Source organism: Abramis brama (assembly GCF_963993115.1).
Source record: "Abramis brama genome assembly, chromosome: 12".
Classification (NCBI taxonomy): domain Eukaryota; kingdom Metazoa; phylum Chordata; class Actinopteri; order Cypriniformes; family Leuciscidae; genus Abramis; species Abramis brama.
In genome coordinates this window covers 20,060,709-20,086,889 of record NC_139974.1, presented here as the reverse complement: position 1 = coordinate 20,086,889, position 26,181 = coordinate 20,060,709, and the positions used below count along the sequence as shown (strand labels likewise).

The 26,181-nt window shown below is 37.0% G+C and overlaps 1 protein-coding gene across 3 annotated transcripts in view; it reads right to left on the bottom strand.

Moving 5' to 3' along the window:
* The window catches only part of ints8 (integrator complex subunit 8), a 48,147-nt gene that overhangs the window by 4,385 nt on the left and 17,581 nt on the right, over positions 1-26,181 (bottom strand). For all 3 annotated transcript variants that reach the window (XM_084131497.1, XM_084131496.1, XM_084131495.1), the window contains 13 exons: positions 20,734-20,834; positions 16,048-16,189; positions 15,839-15,909; positions 15,366-15,541; positions 15,119-15,249; positions 14,871-14,981; positions 14,176-14,380; positions 7,570-7,691; positions 6,886-7,070; positions 6,659-6,692; positions 6,494-6,553; positions 5,088-5,149; positions 4,820-4,938 (listed from right to left, as the gene is read on the bottom strand). In XM_084131497.1, coding sequence (XP_083987623.1) covers positions 4,820-4,938; positions 5,088-5,149; positions 6,494-6,553; positions 6,659-6,692; positions 6,886-7,070; positions 7,570-7,691; positions 14,176-14,380; positions 14,871-14,981; positions 15,119-15,249; positions 15,366-15,541; positions 15,839-15,909; positions 16,048-16,189; positions 20,734-20,834 — 1,519 coding nt within the window. The remainder of the gene's footprint in view (positions 1-4,819; positions 4,939-5,087; positions 5,150-6,493; positions 6,554-6,658; positions 6,693-6,885; positions 7,071-7,569; positions 7,692-14,175; positions 14,381-14,870; positions 14,982-15,118; positions 15,250-15,365; positions 15,542-15,838; positions 15,910-16,047; positions 16,190-20,733; positions 20,835-26,181) is intronic.

The following is a 26,181-nucleotide window of genomic DNA, read 5'->3' as shown; positions in this document are numbered from 1 at the left end:
TAATTTGGACTCTGTGCATGCTCTTTGAGACAGTGACCATAGACCTGCATTATATGACTGACAGACAAGAACGGTTTGACCTAAAAATATCAAAATTGAAACTACTGCGGAAAAAAAGACACCTACATCTTGGATGCCCTTGAGGTAAGCTAAAACATACCAAAATTTAATTTCAAAGTGAACTATCCCTTTAAAAACTTTTCTGGTTTCACAAAATATTCTTAACAACATGCAATCTGGTTTTAGATCTGGCCACAGCACAGTTTCTGCCTGTTTAAAAGTTATCGATGATATAAAAGCGGCAATTGATAAAAAGTTATTCTGTATGGCTGTGTTCATTGACCTTACAAAGGCATTTGACACAGTGGACCACTTCATGTTAATCAAAACCCTGTTGAATATTGGTGTTGGTCATAGAGCTGTAAATTGGTTTCACAGCTATCTCTCTGAACGGATGCAAATTGTAAGACATGGGACTGTAACATCTGACCCTGTCGTCCTAAAAAAGGGTGTCCCACAAGGATCAGTTTTAGGTCCTTTGCTTTTTATCATCTATATAAATAATGTTTGTAGTGAATTTAATTACTCACAGTATCATTTGTATGCCGATGACACAATTATGTATTCTTGTGCCTCTACACCTGAGACTGCCTGTGCGAATTTGCAGTCAGATTTCGCCTCATTACAATCCGCCTGGTTTGATTTGAAGCTACTTTTAAATGCAAAAAAGACGAAGGCAATGATATTTGCCCCCATAGGTACTAAAGTCCCAGTTCTTGCTATTAAGACACTCCAAGATGAAGCTATTGAACTTGTTGATACTTACAAGTATTTGGGTATCTGGCTTGATAAAGGTTTTACCTTTAAAAAACACATTGAAGCTCTCGCTATGAAACTTAAATTCACTCTGGCATTCTTATATAGATTAAAATCTTGCTTTTTTAGGACTATAAGAAAAAGACTGGTTGCAGGACTATTCCTGTCTCAGATAGATTATGGGGATATCATCTATCAATTTGCTTGTCCATCTACTCTGTCAATACTAGACCCTCTTTATCATGCGGCTCTCAGGTTCATTACAAATGCTGGCTATCAGACGCATCACTGCATCTTATACAATATGGTAAATTGGCCGTCACTTAAATCGCGCAGGATGCGACATTGGTACATTTTTATTTATAAAGCGATTTTAGGTATCTTGCCGTCTTATATTTGTTTAAAATTTGTTCGTACTCAAAGTACATATCAATTAAGATCTAGTGATGTACTACTTTTTAAGGTACCAAGAATGAGGACAGAAGCAGGAAAGAGGGGTCTGTCTTACTATGGTCCTTCGTCCTGGAATGAACTCCAGTCTAGACTTAAGATTGGTGCGCTAATTTCCTTAGCTGCTTTTAAAAAAAGAATATCTGATATGCGGACGGACATGTGCAATTGTTTTAATTAATGGTGGGTGGATATTGACTTCTAGCCCTTATTTCGTTTGTTTATATATTATAACCTCATTGCATCTTCACATGCAAATATTTTGTATATTTTGTGTAAATCTGCTTTGTATTTTATATTGTAATTTATGAAAATGCTTTCTCTGCATTTATTAACCTGTTCTGGCAAAAACCTATCTACAAGTAGTGTATTAATCATTCTGTTAGCATTAAAGGGCACCTATTATGCCCCTTTTCACAAGATGTAAAATAAGTCTCTGATGTCCCCAGAGTGTGTATGTTAAGTTTTAGCTCAAAATACCCAACAGATAATTTTTTACAGCATGTTTCAATTGTCATTTTTTGGGGCTCAGAAAAACGCGCCGTTTTAGTGTGTATCCCTTTAAATGCAAATTAACTGCTGCTGCACGGAACAGGGGGCGGAGCCTCACGAGCTCGCGCTAAGAGCCAGGACAATCTCATCTGATAATATCAAAACAGAAACTCTCAGTAGTGGCGTTCATTTTGACTCGGAGTCGGACAATAATGCCCACAGAGCCAGAGAATATATGCTGCATGGAGATAGAACAGGAATAGTTTAGTTTGATTACGGTTATTTGTCCATCTGCTTTTATCCACTATTAATACAAGCCTGCTGTAGCAGACCCCGTCCGAATGATGACCAAAATATACTGATGAGTTCAATTAAGTTTATTGTACCTCACACAAAAGATGAAGCCTTAGTTTTACTCCAGAAAATCACTGTTAGAGCCGAATAAACACAGTATATAAGTGCGCATTAAAGTCTCATCCATAAACTCTCTCTCTCTGCCTTTTATTATCATGGAACATACACAGCGAAATACACAAAACACTCGTTAGAACTAACAGTAAACAAATATATACACACCTTTTCAGTGGGTGCTTAATCAACTGGTAAACTGTATATCCACGACTGGAAGCGCTGTCATAAAGTGCGCGCTCTCACTTTCATTTTTGCCGTGATCAGTAACGTTAGGCCTGTCTGCACTGTCAATCAACAGTCGTGGGAGGGGCCTGTGCAAAGTGACGTCACATTGCCCCGAATCTGAGAACAGCTCGTTCTGAGACAGTGCTTATGATTTATGGGGATTTTAAAAAAAGCACTTGGTGGATTTTTATCATTATAGGGTGGTTGTGTACACACACTGCCAACACACATTTATGTTCAAACACCAACACCATGTAAAAGTGAATTTTGCATAATAGGTGCCCTTTAATGCCTATTTAATACTGAATATTCAGCATGAAAACCTATTTAAATAAAATAAAAAAAGATTGTATGCTTTGTATAAAAAGATTACCAAGTAATGCATCACAATGAACTCACCTCCATTAAATATCATGCGTCTGACATTAGGCTAAGAGTTTCATTTCAGGTATCCAAACTTTATTTTCGGAGTATTATGAGACTTCAGCATCAATCTCAGAGTCAATAGTTAAATATTTTGATGCACAAAACCTTTTTTTTTCTTTTTTTTTTTCACACACCAGACATGGAAGTATAATGTCATGACTTTCAATTTACTTTTAAGTTAAACGGCTTAGTGCTTAGAGGTGGGGCAGTTAAGCTAAACTTCTTAAACCCTGCTGTTTATATGCATAATTTAACCATGGCAATGATGCACATCACCAAATAGTAGTAACAATTTTATCCACACATCCGAAATCGCATACCTCCCTACTATATAATAGATGAAAAATCTATGCCACAAAATGTATGTCACAAAAGTGTATCCGAATTAACAGTACTCACAAAAGAGTAGGCAAAAAGTACCCGGATGAACTACTTTTTCCGGTGAGATTCTGAGGTGTGCATTCGATGGACACTTTACTATCCCATGAGGCCACTGGAGAGAATTTGTGAATGGTGGTAGGTCACGTGATAAGGGCAACATGGCTTAGATTATACTCAATACTCATACACATTCATAACATATAGAATGCATTTTTTTAGCGGTCGAGAAGTAATTACTTATTAAAAATAAGTACCAACTCAGAGTATTGGATTTCAGACAGAGGCATATGGTGCATACAGAACACTATATAGCTAATTTCAACAGTTTTATGGTTAATATCATCATCAAACAGTGCTCGAAATTAACTTTTTTATTTGGTAGCACTGGTGCTCTTATATATATATATATATATATATATATATATATATATATATATATATATATATATATATATATATATATATATACAGTGCAATGCATAAGTGAATACACCCATGCTAAAGTTGACTAAAAAGAGGAATAAAAAATCATATTTTGGAAATTGAACTTAATGCCTTCATTTAAAAAATTAGGAAAAATCCAACCTATAAGGACACCAATTTTCTTTGTGAATGAATAATGTATCGTAAATAAATAAATGTTCTTCCTTAAAATACATGGTGCATAAGTGAGTACACCCCTATGTTAAATTCCCATAGAGGCAGGCAGATTTTTATTTTTAAGTATTTTTAAAAAAAAAAATTTAGGATACTATGCATCCTGATAAAGTTCCCTTGGCCTTTGGAATTAAAATAGCCACACATCATCACATAGCCTTCACCATACCTAGAGATTGGCATGATTTTATTTCAGTTAGCCTAAAAGCTAGTTTGATTTGCATTGAGAGATGATCTTATGGAAAGTACCCCATGCCAATCTCTAGGTATGGTGAAGGCTATGTGATGATGTGGGGCTATTTTAATTCCAAACGCCAAGGGAACTTTATCAGGATGCATAGTATCCTAAAAAATTTTTTTAAAAAATACTTAAAAATAAAAATCTGCCTGCCTCTATGGGAATTTAACATGGGGTGTACTCACTTATGCACCATGTATTTTAAGGAAGAACATTTATTTATTTACGATACATTATTCATTCACAAAGAAAATTGGTGTCCTTAGAGGTTGGATTTTTCCTAATTTTTTAAATTAAGGCATTAAGTTCAATTTCCAAAATATGATTTTTTATTCCTCTTTTTAGTCAACTTTAGCATGGGTGTATTCACTTATGCATTGCACTGTATATATATATATATATATATATATATATATATATATATATATATATATATATATATATATATATATATATATATATATAGTGACGAGTTGCCAGCAGCTCATCAAGCGTCACCCCTGGCAACACACACACATACCAGCTGGGGTGCAATCACCAATCCCAGCACATGGCATTCAATTGTAGATAATTAAGCATTAACATGAAACTCTGTAAAGCTGCTTTAAAACAATATGTATTCTTTAAAGTGCTATACAAATAATACAACTTGAAATAACCCCTCCACGTTGGATCTTTACAGTATGAGTGCAAGGTTTAATTTTATTCATTGTTTCTACTTACCAAAGTAAATGTCGGCCTGTGTGCAGAGCCACGACTGGTTGTTGGGGTTGAGGCTGAGAGCATAGTTAACCAACTCCTTTAATGTGACAACCACGGCTTCAACATCCACAGACTGTAAACTGCATCGACAAAATCATCATCAGCACATTTGACACCAAGATTACACCATCAAAACAAACCTTATAAATTTACAAATTATCATTACATATACAGATATAAACAAAGGGGCATTTCTTCATCTAATGGCATTTCATTTGTTGTGACGTACTTGGCGAGAGATGAAGGCCATATGGAGATATGCTCAGCTGTCACTTCATTCACTATATCATCCTGGGAAATACAAAACATCATAAGCATAATGACCTGGAATCAATCCAGTCCACAGGAATGAGCCTTTCATGAAGAATGTCTAGCACATTGAACCAACATTTAGAAATGTACTGATCAACGTGACCAGTGAATTTCAAAGCAACAATGTTGGGCTAGATGAAGGGCTAGTGTGCTAGTTTTGCAGGAGTGAAATTGCGTATTGGTGCCGTCTTTGGCACATTAATCAATTTTCAGCAATATTCGATATTAACAATATTCTGTAATTTTATTATAAGATTATCGTGATAATAGAGCTAATAGTTGATATCGCACAGCCCTACAAGAGACTACTCCCTTTATAGTACCTATTCTGTCATTATTTATTTGACATACTTCACAAAATTCATGTCATACTCCAGGATGACTTACAATGAAATAGTGAAGGCAAAACAGTGATTATAAAAAAAAGATAAAATGCCCACCAAAACAGTTACAAATAGGGTTGTAAAGTAGTCGTAGTAGTGGTTTTAAATTTCAGTAGTCCCTACCAATACTAGTTACCTTTCGAGGTTCTCTGTACCAATTTCGGTACAAGAGCAAAAACTATTGGATTAAGTACTTTTAAAAATTTTGTCCTGATGGTTTTCACTGTCAATCATCGCAGTTTCCGATTCAATCGCGCATTTAAATATGGTTGTCAATCCAGAAACTTTGCTGTGTACTAACCAGCATGAAAAACTAAACTTGTATTCAGATTGTGAATGGGTAATAAACAGAAAGCAAGAGAAGAGCCTCCCTTTGTAATCACTAAGGCTATCAATCTTTAAACCGCAAGCTCACTGAATTCTGCACTCTCGCAAAAACTTTTGCTATAATAAATACAAAACAGCTGTCTTAATTGTAGGCTACAATTAATATCTTTGCGTTTACACTTTTTCCACAGTCCAGCCAAACCGTTTTCTTTGCTTAACCGTTCTATTCCGTGCCGATCTGGTTTAAGTTTCCACTGTGGGGCTGATAACGGAGCTCTTTGTTATGTAAATTTAAATGCTTTTACAGATAAGAGATGTAAATACTGACCTTGTTATGCAGGGTTATCAGATATTTAATTTGATTTTCTTATTAATTTGTGTTTACATCACTCAAATAGTGCGCTTAGCCAGCAACAGAAAAACAGGTAGCCAGCCAACAGAAAAGTAACCAGAGTTGCAATGTCACTCCACACATTCTACCAGCATGGTTCGCAATTTTTTTTGTACTGACTGGTACCGGTAGTAACGGTACATTTGAAAATCCTAAATACAATCTAGAAAAAGTAATTAGTACTTTTATGGAGTAATTTCCTCTACACCAGTTAGCACATACCCGTACAATACTGTGCAGCCGCACAAACAAAGAGATGAGTGTTGTCAATACCAGTGGCTCCTAAAACAAAACAAAACAAAATTTTATTTGTAGATTAATTCTGGAAGTTCTCTATATTTACAATAGACTTATTTAATGCTATGTACTGCGAAATGTTACACTTACCCGTAGTTTCTTCATAAAAGTCATGAATTTGCTCCTTATAACACAAAAGAAAAATGTAACAAAATGCATTAACATGACATGGAGAATTTTTAACATAGTATATAATTACAGCTTATTGCAATGAAACTGATTTTTTTTTTTTTTCTCAGGAAGTCATCTAGGCCAGGATTTAGAATAATTCCCCATGTACAATATAGTGGCCTTGCAGTAAACACCCTCCGTCTCACCGGGGCAGGATGCCAAGTGAGGACTCTCTCAGTTTGAGAAGGCTCACTCTACCCTCACTGCTGCGTTTGTGCTGGCTGGAAACACTGCAGATTTGCACCACCGCTTCCCAGAGCTCCTTAGCTGTGCGTCTACTCTCTTTAGGACCTGGCAGCTCCTTACAGGTGGAAGCTATCAGCTGCCCCAGCTGCATGAGTTACAAGGAGAAGAACAAATTAGAACAACCTGAGATTGAAATCTAGACATGCATAGATTTAAATAATAAAAATTAGCAATTAAGCACATTTTCCAACAATTCTCATTTCTGTAATGAAAAAAATTAACTATATTCTTTAAACTGTAAGAATTTATACAGTGTAATAGCATTTTGTTGCCTTTATTTAAATAAATCACTGTATTAGAGTATTTTTTCCATACTAAAATAAATAACTATATTACAGTAACAAGAATCAAACTTGGAAATAATTGTTTTTTAAAAGACATTACAGAAACAGATTATTTAGATAATTAAAAACTCTCAATGGTCCTAAAACAGGCTTCATTTTCTGTATGCAGTTTGCAATTTCTTTTCTTTTTTTAAATATTTTTTGTGGTGAAATTTGATCTAGAGATTTTTCGTTAGATTCAAATGTCCAACCATCTGAATGCCGTAGGAGCAGCAGGCTGTGTGGAGAGAGTGCAGATACCTTTATATACGGGTTGTTGTTGACCAGAGACTGGGGCACCTGCAGTGTCAGATATTCATTCTCCCTCCAGTTAAGCATGAACACAACACATTCCTCACCAACAATCTGACGCAGCGGGAGATCTGTGGACGTGAAGAACACTGTAACAAACCACAGCATCCTCTCCTAAAATATGAATTCCACTTCATCTGATTTCATTAGAATAACCACAGAAACCCAAATAGCTTGTTTTGTCAGAAGAATAAACTCAACACTTGAAAAAAAACTCAATCACTGTTTTAGCACAATTTGGGTTGATCACATCCTGAGTAAATGGTCATTAACTAATGGGAGCAGGTGGACCTTCAGGCCAAAATCTGCAGAGCGGAACTGGCACTCACCTGCCTTAAAATGTGCAATCCAAACTATCCAACGCTACCTTAAAGTCCCCCTGTAGTCAATGATTTTATCCCTTAAAACTCATCTTTGATCACCAAAATTACATATTTAATAGTTTTTTTTCTGTGAAAAAAGCCTTACAATAGCTTGAATGTAACTCTACACCCTTGCTTCATGTAGAATCAGCAGAACCATGAATATGCAAATTAGCCCCGCCTCCACTCACTCACACCAGCTCATAGATCCACTCGTTGACAATCACACATTGCTGTTATTTTTTTCACTGCAGTTTTAAGGAGAAAAAACTTAGCAATGGTGTTGACTTATGAGTTTGCACATGGTTTGTCTTAAAAGCGTATTAAAAGCACCACATAGACAAAAAACAACATTAAAAATTTGATTTTCACCAAAGGGGGACTTTAACAGCTTTTGCCTTCTATAATATTTCTCAGACTAAAATAATTTTCTCTTTTATTATGTAAGCACTGCATGTTTAGATCAATTCTGTGCAGATCTACTAATAACCAAGGACAGACTGGCATGAAAACTGAAAGTGAATGAATGTTGGAACACTTTTGTCAGTATATAGTAAATAAAAAAAATAAAAAAAAAAGCCAAAGAAATTTACACAAAGATTTGCATCAATGCCAGCCTGAGTGAGCAACAGTTACAGTATACAGTGAGGAAAATAAGTATTTGAACACCCTGCTATTTTGCAAGTTCTCCCACTTGGAAATCATGGAGGGGTCTGAAATTGTCATCGTAGGTGCATGTCCACTGTGAGAGACATAATCTAAAAAAAAAAATCCAGAAATCACAATGTATGATTTTTTAACTATTTATTTGTATGATACAGCTGCAAATAAGTATTTGAACACCTGTCTATCAGCTAGAATTCTGACCCTCAAAGACCTGTTAGTCTGCCTTTAAAATGTCCACCTCCACTCCATTTATTATCCTAAATTAGATGCACCTGTTTGAGGTCATTAGCTGCATAAAGACACCTGTCCACCCCATACAATCAGTAAGAATCCAACTACTAACATGGCCAAGACCAAAGAGCTGTCCAAAGACACTAGAGACAAAATTGTACACCTCCACAAGGCTGGAAAGGGCTACGGGGAAATTGCCAAGCAGCTTGGTGAAAAAAGGTCCACTGTTGGAGCAATCATTAAAAAATGGAAGAAGCTAAACATAACTATCAATCTCCCTCGGACAGGGGCTCCATGCAAGATCTCACCTCGTGGGGTCTCAATGATCCTAAGAAAGGTGAGAAATCAGCCCAGAACTACACGGGAGGAGCTGGTCAATGACCTGAAAAGAGCTGGGACCACCGTTTCCAAGGTTACTGTTGGTAATACACTAAGACGTCATGGTTTGAAATCATGCATGGCACGGAAGGTTCCCCTGCTTAAACCAGCACATGTCAAGGCCCGTCTTAAGTTTGCCAATGACCATTTGGATGATCCAGAGGAGTCATGGGAGAAAGTCATGTGGTCAGATGAGACCAAAATAGAACTTTTTGGTCATAATTCCACTAAACGTGTTTGGAGGAAGAAGAATGATGAGTACCATCCCAAGAACACCATCCCTACTGTGAAGCATGGGGGTGGTAGCATCATGCTTTGGGGGTGTTTTTCTGCACATGGGACAGGGCGACTGCACTGTATTAAGGAGAGGATGACCGGGGCCATGTATTGCAAGATTTTGGGGAACAACCTCCTTCCCTCAGTTAGAGCATTGAAGATGGGTCGAGGCTGGGTCTTCCAACATGACAATGACCCGAAGCACACAGTCAGGATAACCAAGGAGTGGCTCTGTAAGAAGCATATCAAGGTTCTGGCGTGGCCTAGCCAGTCTCCAGACCTAAACCCAATAGAGAATCTTTGGAGGGAGCTCAAACTCCGTGTTTCTCAGCGACAGCCCAGAAACCTGACTGATCTAGAGAAGATCTGTGTGGAGGAGTGGGCCAAAATCCCTCCTGCAGTGTGTGCAAACCTGGTGAAAAACTACAGGAAACGTTTGACCTCTGTAATTGCAAATAAAGGCTACTGTACCAAATATTAACATTGATTTTCTCAGGTGTTCAAATACTTATTTGCAGCTGTATCATACAAATAAACAGTTAAAAAAATCATACATTGTGATTTCTGGATTTTTTTTTTTGATTATGTCTCTCACAGTGGACATGCACCTACGATGACAATTTCAGACCCCTCCATGATTTCTAAGTGGGAGAACTTGCAAAATAGCAGGGTGTTCAAATACTTATTTTCCTCACTGTATATGGGTGAATGACGGATAAGGATTTAAAATGTGAAGAAAAATAAAATTGGCAAAAAATAAAAATTGTAGGACTTTCTATACTTATTAGAGTGTTGTGTATGTAATGCAATGATATTTACACTTTTCAAGAATGTAATTAATAATTTTTTTTGGTGAATCAGATCTTTTTCCCCATGAAAATGTCATTCCTGGGTAACGTAATGAATTTTTAAATTAACTATATTTCTACCATTGTTGGCATATGCAAATGTACTGATCTCCATATTTGGAGCTCAACAAACAATTAGTGCTCGCAAAACTACATTTTAATCACAATTAATATAATCAATTTGGGATTTCATATAGACACTGGCTCATATTTGGCTGCTGATAACTCAAAATTCAGAACCAAATTTAAAAAAAAACTGGAAAATGTTTAAAAATGTTTTCCAATAAAGTAAATAAAACTTGTTTTATCATTAACTCAACAAAAAACTGAGTTGTGTAATCTAACACACAAATATGGGTTAAAATAATTGCCTGTGTCATTGTTAGCCGGAAGGACATTCTGCAATATTTTTCAGGATTACCATAAAAACCATCCTCAGTATCATTTTTCTTTCCAACACTCAAACTTGAAACAAAGTAAGAGACACTGACAAATTTTTAATGATTTAAAAATCTGTAAAATTATAGTAAATCTGTAAAATTATAATGCTAAATAAACAATGGCCAAGGCTATAGTCCAACACATTATACAGCTAAAACATTTAGGGCCCTATTTTAAACGCGTAGTAACTTTGTGGGCGGATCTTGCGGATCCCGACGCAAATCTAAAATGTGTTGGTCTGAAGTAGCTTCATTATTCATAGGTGTGGTTTGGGCGTAACGTGAAATAAACCAATCAGAGTGACATCTCACATTCCCTTTAAGAGCAGGCGCGCTTGTTCCATGGCGAATTGCTATTATAACGGCGGATTTGCCAGATGCACGCCAGGAGCGGTTCACAGCCGAGGAGACCGACGCCATGCCTATTTTTTCACATCTATGAACACAACAATGATTTCTCTCGTGTGGAATATTTTTGCTTGTAATAATGTATGGTTTGCAAAAATGTGAACTGCTAGCGTCTGTGTGTAGATGAGAGAATCAAAGTGTGTGTGCGTTGTGCTCACGCTACATTATGGTCAAGTATGCGCCCTTAAAATAGCATCTGAATAACGCGCCACTGACTTTAAACTAGGTTTCTCCTGGTCAGTGGCGGAATTGTTTTCTGAAACTGCAAAATAGCACCAGGGAACGTTTGCACCGGAACATGCCTCCTCTTTTCGCTGAACTGCCCCCGGGAGTGCAAGTTCATTCCCTAATTTACCGATGTGCGTCTGTGGAGGGAAAAGTCCGCTGTGCGCGGGTGAGAAATAGGAATGATGCATGCGTCGCTGTACAAAGTCAATTGCGCTGGGTGTAAGATACGGCCCTTAGGCTTATTGCAAATGAGTCAAGTCAATTCATCTTCATTTATACAGCGTTTTAACAATGTAGATTGTTCCAAAGCAGCTTTACAGTGATAATAGGAAATTAAAGTAACAGAGATTGTTTTGGCTTTACAGCAGCTCTAGAATAAAGTTATTGTCCAGCTAAAGTTAGTTTTGATTGATTCACTTCCGTCGCAACGATCATTAGTTATTAACTTAAGGGCCGCTAACACGACACCATTCTAACAGAAAACCGTTAAGTTCTTTCTGCGCAAACTTTAAAAACGCAAACCTGTGAGAACGCTGATGGCGTGCACATGCTACGCGTTTAGATTATAGGAATGTTTATAGGAGTGTGAACCTATTTCAATTAATATTTCAAGTTTGCTTGTTACTGATACATTATCACTCCACTGAGTCATCACTATAATACCTTGCTCTCTTTTGTCCAAGATACTCAGCCTTAGCTTCTGCATCTACATTTATCCTGGCTCTGAACCGTCTCTGCCTCTCTTTATTAGACAGAGGCATCTGGTAGGACAGAATTGACCTTAAAACACCAGAAGCTATACTAAAGCTTTAATAAAATGTTGATAATTAATTAATTTGATTACATTATTCATGATTTGACCATTAACATTACAAAATTCAATTTAATGATAAAGACCCATGGTGACTCATTGAATCATATGAAATCAAGTTGAATGACAGCAAAAATATGGCAAAAAACATACAATTATGTAAATAATGTTAATTTTAATAATATAACTATAATAACCATGCCTAAAAGTTTACAAATGTTAATTAAAAACTAGATTTTTATGCATATGTCATTCTGGATAACGGATGACATGTCCTGGCTAACAGAGTTTTTTTGTTATCCAGGAATGACAAAACAAATATTTTTCTTTATAATCAGGCACTAACTTAACCACCTATGGAAAACTACAATTTAGCTATCATCGCTTAAGGTAATCTTTTAGATCAAATAGATAGTTTTTTAATATAAAAACATTATGAATGTTTTATTAGTGTTATCCAAAAGGACACATGATATTGCTACAAAGTGCACCAGTGACTGAAAAGGTCAAAATATCAACATTTTAAGAGACGCTTCCTGACCTTTGCACATGTTCTGGTGCTTCTTCAGGGTCTTCTTTTTGATACAATATTATGTCACATGACATACCAAAATGCATTATGGTATAAAATGGTCGTTGATGTCTGTTATCCAGGACTGACATTAGCGAAATCACAATTTGGAGACAAAAGTCTTTCTGTCATAAAAATTTAAATAAGCTTAGTATACACTATATTTGTAGGCATTGTTGAATACATCAATACAATTATGCCCAAGTAGATTTTAAATACTTTTATTTATATTTTATACATTTTTGTTGTATTTTTGTATTCAGATTTTAAGCCGGGACAGTTACCCGGAATGACATTTTAGGACTTTTGAGCTCAATAGTTCCTTAAAGATTAATTATTTATAATAAATTCTCACATGAGTAATTAAAGAGGGGGAAGTTGAGTCACTTATGAAGTGCATTTAAAAATGTATAGATTTTTAATATTATGAATATGCTTTGGACACCAGAATTGACACGCCACGTCATTGACCCATCTACAGTATACGGTCAGATTAATTTATTGCCCTTAATAGTTTCTTTACATTGCCAGAAGTGAGTGTAAAAGACCTTGCTCTTGTTCAGTTCAAAGACCTCCTGTTAACCGTGTGTTCACACCGCCGCCGGCGAGAGCATCAAAGTGGCCGGAAGTCATTCATTTTCAATGTGAGCCAGCGGGGGGCTCCGGCGAGGGTGGCGCGGCGCATCTAGGACGGTGAGAGAGGTGTGGAGAAGTTGAAGTCAAGTCAACTTTATGGTAATGAGCTATGACGCGGTTCGGCGGCAACCAATCGGAATGTAGAAGTGCTCCGTTTGAGAGGATTCCAGGGAACACAGTCCTGTAAACTTTGGTTCCGACCACATTAGTTCCCATGCAAAATAGAGGAGAGGTTGATCATTTGATTTGATAAGAAGGCGCGCAACACTATTTATAGGCAAGATTTTCATGCTAGAACGCTTGTTTTTCAGCGGGAATGCAAATTAGATTAGCACTTAACCATGAACATAAGCCACACCACACAAATGGCTTTTAATTGGCTTATTTCATTAGCAAACATGTCACTATAATTGTTAAGTTCTTTCCATCGATCAATTTCTTACTTTCACATTTAAAAGATTCCATGAGGTTAACTTGTACCCTACTTGGTCAGTCTGCAAAAATAACGATCGACATGCTTGTTTGCTTTGCGGCCCCTTTAAATAAATTTTTATAAAAAAAACAAGCATTCGATCTATGTCAGAGCGTCCACGAATCTTTCCACGGCGTCGTTGGCAGGGCGGCAAGAGCAAATTTTGTCGCTCTCGCCAGCGGCGGTGTGAACGCACAGTAAGAGACCTTGTAACAGTAGATGTAATACCATGTATCCTCATCTCCAGATATCCGCGGACCCTGCTGACCAGGTCGGATGGAGGCCTCTCCATATTGCCTTCGACAGCACTCGCCTCGTGTGCTCTAACCTCCATCAGCAGTAGCTCATTGAGCATGACCTGACGCAGTTTAGGAGAAAACTCCGTCACCAGCTCCAGGCACGCTGTGAACAGCTGACGAGCATGCACAAAATCCTGCAACACCCAAAGAGACAAAAAAGGCTAAGTCACTAAGAAATATTTCCTGTTTGGGTTAAATCCCAGATTAATTAATCTTAATTAAACTACCTCAGTTTTCAAAATGAGTAACAAAAACGTGGCATTTGGAATCACATGACTGGATAACTGAAGTGTGCCTATGCACGTAGGTGATTTTGAATTAATATTTCATGTCGATATACAATGGTTACATACTGTTAAAACTAATTGTGGTGTTGATATCTTTGTAAGACTGCCGACTCTATAGAACAGTGGCAAGGAAAACTAATTTTACCTTACTCAGAGAGCCCTATAGTGGTCGGGAGCATTAACATTTTTATGACAGTGTTCTGACATGGACATTTAGTCCTCTAAGGACCTCTGAGTAACTTTTTAAAATTGACGCACAAGGGTTAAGAAGCTGGTTTTCTGGTGTGCATGTAAACATGCTGAATGGTTTTAAAGTGAGTTTTGTACAGATACACACCTTTATACTGATGCAGTGTAGACCTTTGGCCATGAGGATGTACACCAGGTCTCTTGTCAGGTTGTCTTTTATTGCTAGTATGACGTTTACATAGTCAACAGGAATCTCCCACTACAGAAAAAAAGCATATAACTGTAAACTAACTTGTTTATTTCACAATGTCAACAATTATAATTTATTATTTTTTTAAATGTAAATTGCTTTATGACAAGCATTTTTGGTTTGCGAATCGGTTGACAAGACCTGACCTTATTGTTAACCCTCCAGAAGGGTCGCTCGGCCATCCCATGCAGCTCAATGAGGATTTGTCGGATATGTCGAGCATCCAATGACAGAATGAGCTGCTGTTCAAGCTGGCTGATATTCACACTGGCAGACACTGTTGAGAACAAGACATATATAGCACACCACAACCAAAAGCAAGTAAAGCTCCTCATATCATAATATAAAAAAATTCATATTGTCACGATTAAATATCTGTCCGTCAGGATGTACCAGGTATATCGTAGAATGAGGGCAGTGATTTGGCACTGAGGTTGACTGTGACTGAGCTCTTCCTCATCTGCTCTATCAGGATCTTCTTCTCCTCATCTTGAAGAAGTTCATTGAAGAGTTTATGAGAGGACACCATGAAGGCCAGAGAAACATCCTCCAACCGGTCACAAACAGTCCTACAATGAAAACAAGAAAGAAAATCTAAAATCTCTGAAAAACAGGCAAGCACAAAGCTCAAATTAACAGAGAGACGGAATATTTGTGTAATTGTAACAAAATAGGAACATTTAAAATGAAATATAGTAGTGACAAAGTGAAAAAAAATATTATTGAAGTAAAACCCACTTTAAACAAATCCACCCTTAAAAACCACGTGAAACCAAACAAAATGCAGGAAAAAAAAAACTTGAAAATGCATTTTCAAAAGTCTGGCTAGATGAAAATAGTCTTTAAAACTATGTAAAGGTGCTCACTTGATGAAAAGAGCCATTTTTCTCTTGCTCGTTTCTGACAGGTGCTCCTTATCCAATGACCTTGTACACACCTGGAGACATGAGCGTAAAAGAGCATTTCATTTAAAAAAAAGACCAGGTGAACTAGATCAGTTTAGAGTGAGAACGTAGTAAATTAAGAGAATGGAGTGTGCGATGTGTATGATTCAGTGATGCAGCAGGGTTTATACCTCCAGCAGAAAGCTGATAGTGTTTTCACTGGGTTTGAGAAGCAGCTGATGGAAGGACACACAAGGGACACCACCCTCCAATGCATCTCTTACTGCATTACACACACACAGTTTATGACATACTTCCTCCAGAGCCCTGTCCCTGTCACATAAACACAAATGCACATTAAAGGAATATTCTAAGCTTAAATATAACAAGCTCAAACTTTGTGGAATGTCATTTATCATGGCTTAACTAAACAAATTGTGTTTATAGTGATAGATTTTGTATTTTCAGTCATCAGATTCATTTACATTGTGACTGTGTATCAGATGTAATCCACTCTGTCTGTGTCTGCAAAGGTGTGTGTCAAATGGCCCATACAGATGAATGGCCCATTCAGATGTATGGCCCATAGAAACTGATTGGTGTGAATGAATAAAAAGAATCAGCATTGCTCAGAGTGGATTAGCAAGTTAGATCGATCTCCTGTGGGAGGCCCTAACAGTTTTCCTTTGTTTGTAGCCCTTTTGTCTTCATGTATAAAGTTCAGTCATACAGACAGAACTTTGGGTTAAGATTGTTGAAGGGCAACATGCTAACATCGCTGCTGAAGGACTGCTACACTACAAACCTTCAATAAATTCTTCTCCCCACAAGAACTCTGGTCAAGCTTACTTATTTTATATATTGGAGAAATCTAATACATTGGCGAGCCACCCAAACGACTGCTCGGCCAAATACACCAAAATCTAACAATAGTAAACCACTTATTATGGAAATCTATGGGGCAAGACATTCGGGTGAGTTTATAAACAAAAATATGAAGCTTTTACACAAGTTCCTTAGTAAAAAATAAATGGTATTTGATCTTTTAGGTGGGACTACTTATCTAAAGGGCTTTTCACACTGCGCTTAACCCTGGCATTTGAGAGGGAAAATGTAAAATGGTCAAGTCAAATCAAATCACCTTACCTTTATTTATATAGCTCTTTTTACAATACAGATTGTTTCAAAGCAGCTTTACAGTGATAACAGTAAAATAATGCAACAAATTTTGTTTCTGCTGTTCAGCAGATCTAGAAGAAAATAGCGTCATAGTCCAGCTTCAGTAAGTTCAGTAATGGTTCATTTTTGTTGTAAAAAAAGTTATTAATTTAGTTCATTTATATATAGGCTATAGCCGCTCTAGAGAAAACAGTGATGTCATCGTCCGGCTCAGTTCAGTTCTCATATAATGGTGGTAAATGCAGGCAGATCAATAATATTGTTGACTATTAAGTGTCCCCAACTAAGCAAGCCAAAAGCCAAAGGCGACAATGACAAGGAACCAAAACTCCATCAGGTGACATAATGGAGAGAAAAAAACCTGGGGAGAAACCAGGCTCAGTCGGGGGGCAAGTTCCCCTCTGGCCATTGAACACCAACAAGTCATCACACTGGTATGGAGACGGTTTTCCAAAAAATATTATCAGGAAAAACTTGACAGTGTAGTATAAAATATGTATAATATGAGGATGCGCAATGCTAGAGCCTTTATGCAAACAGGTAACGTGCTGCGGTCTAATCAATGACACCGACACCACAAATATGCAAATAAGAACGTTAGGAATGTTGTACACTGTGAAAAGTCAGCTTACGAATCCCCAGCATTAATTGTTAACCCCAAGTGTGTGTGAAACAGGATAACCCAGGATTCTGTTAACCTGGTATTTAAAATGGCCCAGAATTGACAATTGGTTTTTTAACAGTTACATATAAACCTTTCAAGTAAAATAATTGTCAAATGGACTACTTGCACAACTACTACCGCATTCTACTTGTTACAACTCAGGTGTTTCTGGTGACAGCGCACCTACATACATGAGAATGCAGATTATACCTACGTTTTATGGCTGTTCTCTGCGTTAACATGAATAATCTTGAACCTGCTGAAATGTTCCTATAAATATTTTTTCTTTCCAACTGAGCATTCTGAATTATAAATACATACTGCATATTTCCCTACTAACCTAAAGCAGTCCAGTGCTCGTCTTCTCATTAATGGTGTTTTTCTCTTACTGATCATATTTCATACCTGTTCAGTTAATATTTTTAAATGAATTCGACTGATAAAAGGTATATCCTCCCATGGACAAGTGTTGAAAATTAGCATGATTAATTAAACAGTAATGCACACAGCGTAGAGAAGAATGACAGTCAACTACTTTGAATATTAAATAAGAATTTTGGGCAAATGATTGACGGTGAAAACTGACACAGAATAGTGATTAAAATATTTAATAAATTCATGGAGCATGCGACTTGTGATAATTTCAGCGTCTCGGTTCATTAAGCGGTTCGGTGCGCATTATTAACGAGAAGAAACTCATACCCTCTAATGACTGCACTGTATTCTGCATGAGATCAAATTACACTGGATAATTCAAATGTCACAAAAGGCTGATTCAGGTCTGGGCTGCGTTTCCCAAAAGTATCGTGAGCCGAGTTGATCGTAGAGACCATTGGTGGCAATGGTTCTACAATCTACATACAATGCTTTTGGTAAACGCATTCATCTCTGTCGTCTGTTCAACTCAGTGCTGTTGTCTTTCAGAGATACGGTCATTGTAAGAGTGGGTTGTTTGCGTTCCCTTGCATGCTTGTGGCTACCTACCAACACATAGGGAAAATATTTATGAATAAAGTATTTCACATGTATACACACACGAGCACGAAAGCGTTTCCTGCGCTGAACAACACGATGCTATTTTAATCGTTATCAACATTTAAGTTTGTATTGCAATTAAACTCATGTAATTCACGCCCACGCCATATTCATGTGTTTAAATTATTTTGGTGGGTACAACCAAAGAGAACAAGATTATACTTGTCTAGGTGGATTCTGGAATGGAAAAGTTTGTGAACCCTTGAACTACGTGACTACAGGACACTGAAAATATACATAAGCGGAAATAAACAAGTTGTACCATTTCAAAACTGAAATGCATCACAAAGCTCAGTGCAAGTAGTCCATTGGACAGATAATTAAATTCAAACTCAACACACGCACTGTGTTGTGATACATTCCTCTTCTTACCCTCATTACAATTTTGTGTGATTGTGCAGATAGATCACACAGTACCCGTCAAAAGTTTGGAAACATTACTATTTTTATGTTTTTGAAAGAAGTCTCTTATGCTCATCAAGCCTGCATTTATTTGATCAAAAATACAGAAAAAACAGTAATATTGTGAAATATTACAATTTAAAATAATTGTTTTCTATTTTAACACACTTTCAAATATAATTCCTTTCGGTGATGCAAAGCTGAATTTTCAGCATCCTTACTCCAGTCTTTAGAGTCACATGATCCTTCAGAAATCGTTCTAATATGCTGATTTACTATCAATGTTGGAAACAGTTGTGCTGCTTAATATTTTTTTAGAACCTGTGATACTGTTTTTTAGGATTCTTTGATGAATAGGTTTTTAAAAAAAGAACAGCATTTATTAAAAATAGAAATATTTTGTAACAAAATTAATTCCTGTTGAAAGGTTTGGGGTCAGTTTTTGAAAGAAATTAATACTTTTATTCATTTTATTCAGTCATTAAATGTGTTAAATTGATTTAATAAATCACAAAATAAACAAGTGATAGAAATATTTTCTAACAATATAAATCCTTACTATCACTTTTATGAATGCTGTTCTTTTTAACTTTATTCATGTATGAATCCTGAAAAAAGTATCACAGGTTCCAAAAAAATATTAAGCAACACAACTGTTTTCAACATTGATAATAACTGAGTATCAAATCAGCATATTAGAATGATTTCTGAAGGATCATGTGACACTTAAGACTGGAGTAATGATGCTGAAAATTCAGCTTTGCATCACAGAAATAAATTAAATTTTAAAGTATATTATGGGGTGGTGATGGCGCAATGGATAAGACACATGCCTTTGGTGTGAGAGACCCGGGTTCGAATCCACTGTAAGACACCAATGTGTCCCTGAGCAAGACACTTAACCCCTAGTTGCTCCAGAGGCGTACGACCTCTGACATATATAGCAATTGTAAGTCGCTTTGGATAAAAGCGTCAGCTAAAATGAATAAATGTAAAATGAATAAATGTAAAACAAAACCATTATTTTAAATTGTAATAATATTTAAAATATTACTGTTTTTTTCTGTATTTTTGGTCAAATAAATTCAGGGTTGATGAGCATAAGAGACTTCTTTGAAAAACATTAAAATTGTAATGTTTTCAAACTTTTGACTGGTACTGCTATGGCTTGACATTAACTTTTTTGCTCACCAGCCACTGTGGCTAGTGGTTTTCCAAAGTTCACTGGCCACAATTTTGTTGTTGGGAAATTACATTTTAGTTCGGCTGTGATGCATGTTATTGGATACCCAAACAAACAGCACAACTGAGTTCATGTGGAGCAGCATTTAGTGTGAACAAAGCCACTCTGAAACGTGTAACTTTCACATGTAAAAAATGTAAGCGTTGCACTTCACTCTGAAACCCACCAAATTGGCAAGTGGAAGTGGCTGTTAGACGCCACTGCTGAATTTTTTTATGCAAACCAAAAAATGTGGCTCTGAACATTTCAGATGTTATTAACAGTCTCAGGTGCTGTCCAAAAAGTCATTTTGAACCCTAAATACACATATAATTATCCATTAAGCATTTAAAAAAGCATCAAGCCATGTCTCACCCTTGTTGAAGCTTGTGCAACAGCTCTAGCTGAATTGAATGTCTGAAGCTGTTGGGTAGACTGAGTGCAACATTGTCCGTGATAAAGGCCTCGATCAGCGCCTACAGCAAAAAGACACAAAACAGAGATAAAAGTTACTAATATACAAATCAAAAAATTCACATTTCAACAACTGCACAGTCCTGGCAAACTCCAGTGGAAAAACAAATGCTAAATTTTCTCCTGGATTCAACTATACAGTTGCAATCACAATTATTGAACCCCTATTGAACCCCTTTCTGCCGAGAACAAAATTATACGAAAACAATTCAACAAAGGCATCAGTAAACTATTATAGAATGTTTATTAATACACATTTGAGTGATTCTGACTGAGAATGTAAAGTTTTTGCAGAATATTTTATTCTTTATAACCTTCATTATACGCTGCCTGTAAGTGCTTAGAAGATTCTGTCACCTCTCTACTGCAATCTAGGCCATTCCTCACTTAAATATTTTCCAGATCACTGATAATCTTTGGTTTTCACATTAAAACTGCTTTCTTCAAATTCCACCAAATATTTTCAATGAGATTTAAATCTGAAGACTGTACAGGCCACTCAAGAACATTTTACAACTGATTTCTGAATCAAGCTTAAGTAGATTTGGATGTACACTTTGGGATGGCTAACCTGCAGGAAAGTCCATTGATCATCAAGCTTCAGTCTCTGCACCCAAGGCATCACCATCTTTGCCAAAATGGCTTGATATTTCAAAGAATTTATTAAGTACTTCATACAGTCAAGATTTCCACTTCCTGCAACAAGCAAAGCATCCCCATAACAAGACTGGACCACCTCCATGATTGACCTCTGCTCAGCTTCAGCTTTGCCTTTTTTGCACCAGACATAATCGCTGATACATGGGCTAAAAAAAGTTCCAGTTTGGTCACATCACTCCATTAAAAAAAATTCCAGAATCCAAATGAATTTTAGCATATTCAAGTCAGCCTTTTATGTTCTTCTTGGTCAAGACTGGCATTCCATTCAGTAATTCCATTTTAGTGTTTTTCTTATAATCTGCCTTGAAATGATTTTTCCTCTTTTCATCAGGTCATCTTGCAAGTCTTTGGCAGTAAATTGAGAGGTTTTCTCAGTTGCTCTGATCAAACATTTTATTTTATTAGTATGTAAAACACACTAAAACATACTAGCAATGTGCTGAAAAATGCTAGCAATTTGACAAGACATGCTAGTAACATGCTAAGTCCTGGATGGGCCTCAATGACTTTCCGTAAAGGAACAAGCCGAGTTTTTGGGACTTTAACTTATTCACCCGTATACCCCAGAGTTAGATAAGTCCATACATAACCTTCTCATCTCCGTTCGTGCCGTAACTCTGTCTGACGCACCCACCGCTAGCTTAGCACAAATACTGGAGGTAAACGGCTCCATCTAGCCTACTGCTCCCAAAATAACGTGACAAAATAACGCCAACATTTTCCTATTTCCTATGTTGTGATTTGTATAGTCACAGCGTGTACAAATAACAACACTCTGGGTACTACGGGTCTTCTCAGGTGCTGCGAGCAAATCACTCCGCAGAAGTAGCAGTGCTTCACCTTCTGTGAATATAGTTCCCAGTATGTATACGGTTAGAAGATGGCTGTGTCTCATGTGACCTTGTTATTTGTACACGCTGTGACTATACAAATCACAATCCGGACCTTTTTACAGAAAGTAAAAGTTGCCGTAATCTTTACTGACATTGTCTGTAATGATTACTGAGATAGCACATTTGGACATGACTAAAATCACTGAGAAGCTCTGATAATAATTACTTTACCCCACCTCTCCATGTTAAACTAGTCCCGTCCGAATAGGGCTCAAGTCATTAATGATAGTTAATGATAGATAAGCTGGACGTCAAAAGTCAATTTCCTCGGAATGAGACCAGACTTGTCTGTAGTTTTTAAGTGGTCACACAAATGTCCTTCCTTGGCTAATGGCATTTCTGCCTCCAAAGGGAATCTGAAATAGGTCCTCTGGTAAGTAATTCAGTAGTAACATAATAGCACAAAAATCCTATTTGGGCAGCAAACAAACAGTTTCCCAAATCAGGATTTTTCAAAGACAGCGGTCAACAGCATGTGGCAAATCACACTGGGTATAATTCTCTTTCTGCTACTTCCCCTTTTAAATCTAAACATGGAGTGCTACTAGTGACCCCTAGTGGCTAGGATGAACATAGCCCCCAGAAAAAGATGGCCTGCCTTGTAACAGGCTGTGACTGTTACATTATCGCTCTGTCGCTTAGTTATTATGTGCATCCTGTCACCAATTAAAATCCTCCACGTTCACTTTAATTTAATTTCCTACTGTAACGGAGAGAAATGTAGATGCACGTTGATCTGCCAGTAGTGGGTCTTTCATGTGGAGAACTCTCCTCGTGTTTGCTTGATGCATTTTTAAAAGTTTTAACTAATAATCTTGTAATGAATGTCATTTCAGTTTTACTTTATGAGTATGAATTATCAAGTGATTAAAAGACAACAATATGCAAGCACTGGTTTTGCCACAAACTCAACTGACTGGCTTCTCTCCTGTATGATTTCACACGAGTCTCTTCAGACATGAATTATGAGCTTCCAGAACTTCTAATTGAGTAGACAATGAATAGACGTAAATAGACAATGAATAGACGTGCCACGTGAGAGATTCTTTCTACAAGGCTTTGTTCTAACTTTATAGTTTGAGTATTTAATTTGCAACAGTATTTAGTACTTGGGCCTATTGTGAATTCATTTTGGCTATGTTGACATTGGACATGCTTTTTTTCTACGGAGTTACAAACGTTTATTTTGTGACAAAGACGTGGTAGTTTTACTGTACTGTGCATGTACTACTGCGGTAAAAAAAAAAATGAAATGACCTGAATACTAGGCCCATTTGTTTGCTTTTGGCTATGGAATATGTAGGAAAGTGAAGGAAGTGGGCAAAACTTTCCTGTAGAAAGTGGCCACTCACTGTTGCTTATGCCCTGCCAAAAAAAAAATTCTGACAGTGTCTTATGCAGAATTCACACTACACGATTTTAACACTTCGACCAATTTTGCAAAATCCAAGACAAGTGCCCGAAATTGAAGGCAAATCAGTGCTCGTTCACGCGAGTGACAATCACGCAGTGTGCATTATCAAAGACGCGATTCTGAGAGAATTGACGAAGCGTTCACTTCTGTGTGTGTTTGGTTGTGAAACGTAGTTTGCAGACCAGACAGAGTTGTCTGTGATTCTTCTTATTGTAAAGTCATGCAATGTGAAACACCCTGTTGCCGATCCATCGTGCTGTGCACACAACTGCACCTGAATGCTACCTCAGATAGTCGTGCAGTCGAAAGAAAAAAAACTGTTACAGAGACGAGGTAGCCTATCTATACGCGCACAATATAATAGAATCATGTCTTAATGTCATTCTTTTTCACAGTATAAATTAATAGATTTATTAATTAAATCTTTAATTAATCTATTATTAAATCTAAAGTTATTCATTGAAGAGCTGTGAGTAATTTTCTCTTTGCCTTTTGTTGTTTGATTCACTTGACTGCTGCTGCGAGTTTAAGACCGAATGCAGATCTATCAATATACATATTTTCTCCCAAATATTTACGCCCATTTAAGACAAACTGTGTTTAAGTGAATACTCTTCAAGCCGGCCATTTTGACATATTTTTCAAGTATAATTTCTTGATGAAAATTATAAAATCAAGTATAATTTGCTTGTCTAGTTGTGGTCCGTTTCGGAGCATACACACAGAAAGCGGCCTTGAAGTTGGAAACAGCGTCTCATGCATGGATTATTGTGCTTTTAATTATCAAACACGTCCCACAATTTAGCAACATTCTTTTGATTATGTCGACTCAAGTCACAAGTCATCACATTTGGGACTCAAGTCAAGTTTAAGTCATGCGACTCGAGTCCACAACCCTGGTTTTAACTTTTGTCATGTGATCATTAAAGGGATGCTTCAGGATTTAGCATTAAGCTTTGTATCAGTAGAAAACCTGTAGTATTTTCAAATTACCATGCTTTCCTCCCTCATATCCCCCTGAGACGAGAGATTTATGTATTTTTTTGTCTGTAAAAAATCCTCCGATGACGCAAAAATCTTCATTTTGCGTCATCGGAGGATTTTTTGGCCAGAGGCTAGAGACTACAGCCAGTAGTAGGGGCTGTCCCGCATGTTTTCAACCCGCCCCATAGAGGGTGGGATCTCACTCACAGAATGTACATATAGTGTCAGCCATCTTTCTTTGGAAGCTAAGCTAACGGGTTCTTATTCTGTGGAGAAAGCTGAGTAGTAGGGGTTACCATCCTCTTTTTCCCGGACATGTCCGGCTGTCGAGATCGTCCAAAATGTCCGGGATTCAGCTTTTGCTTTCTGCGGTCGCTAGGGTTGTGCCGATAGACGATAGTATCGTGTATCGACGATAGACAGAGATATCGCCGATGGCAGATGCCTTTGACGATATCAATACGATAATTGGCTTGTTTTCCCATTAATGTATTAAATCATTATTATTATTATTATTATTATTATGAAGCTAGTATAGTTATTCAATTAATTAGGAACTACAATTATATTTGCCTTGCCTACATTTATAACGACATCACCACATAACCACACTTGCGACATCACCGACGCGCGCGTATATGAGGACTCCTCAAAGAAAATGTTTTTAAAACAGACTAAAAAAACTACATCCCACAACGAAATTGAATTGCAAGGTGATCCATTCACAAATTGTCAAGAGTGCTTGTTTTAACAGACGCATCATTCTTATACAGAGCCAAGATGAAGACGCGGCATCGTTGTTCGTCAGTATTTTGTTTCCATAGCACATTAACAAAATATTTAATGACACTAATAACACTAAAAACAATACAATTACAAAATATTAATTATAATAATATCAATAAAATTATATAGGCCGCCTAGGCCTAAAAGTCTTTAGTTCACGAAGCATATCTGTGAAACTCTGCCATCTGTGAAAATCACAAGCAACTTCAAACTTGTTTAACAAGAAATATTCTTCAAATTTTTTCACTGTCAATAATGTAAGTCCACAAGAGAAATAATAAGGCAGTAAATTGATAGTTGCTGTACCGTTATGTCCACCGTCGTCTCTGAGAGAACGCGCCGTTAATGCAGTGAAAGCTCAGTTCGTTTCTGATTTCATTTTCAGGGAATGAGCGCGTTTACATGCACGTTATTAACTCGATTATGCTGAATAAACTGACAATGCATGTGGTCATGTAAACGCATTAACCCGTTTTCCTTTATCAGAGTCAAGTCATAGGTTTAAGTATAACCGATCGACTTTTAGATTTTTGCCTCTGATTTCTCCCGGCATTTAAAACCCGCGTTATTTGGGCTTATTGAAGTGCGGTGCGCATAAGTGAAGTGCATCCA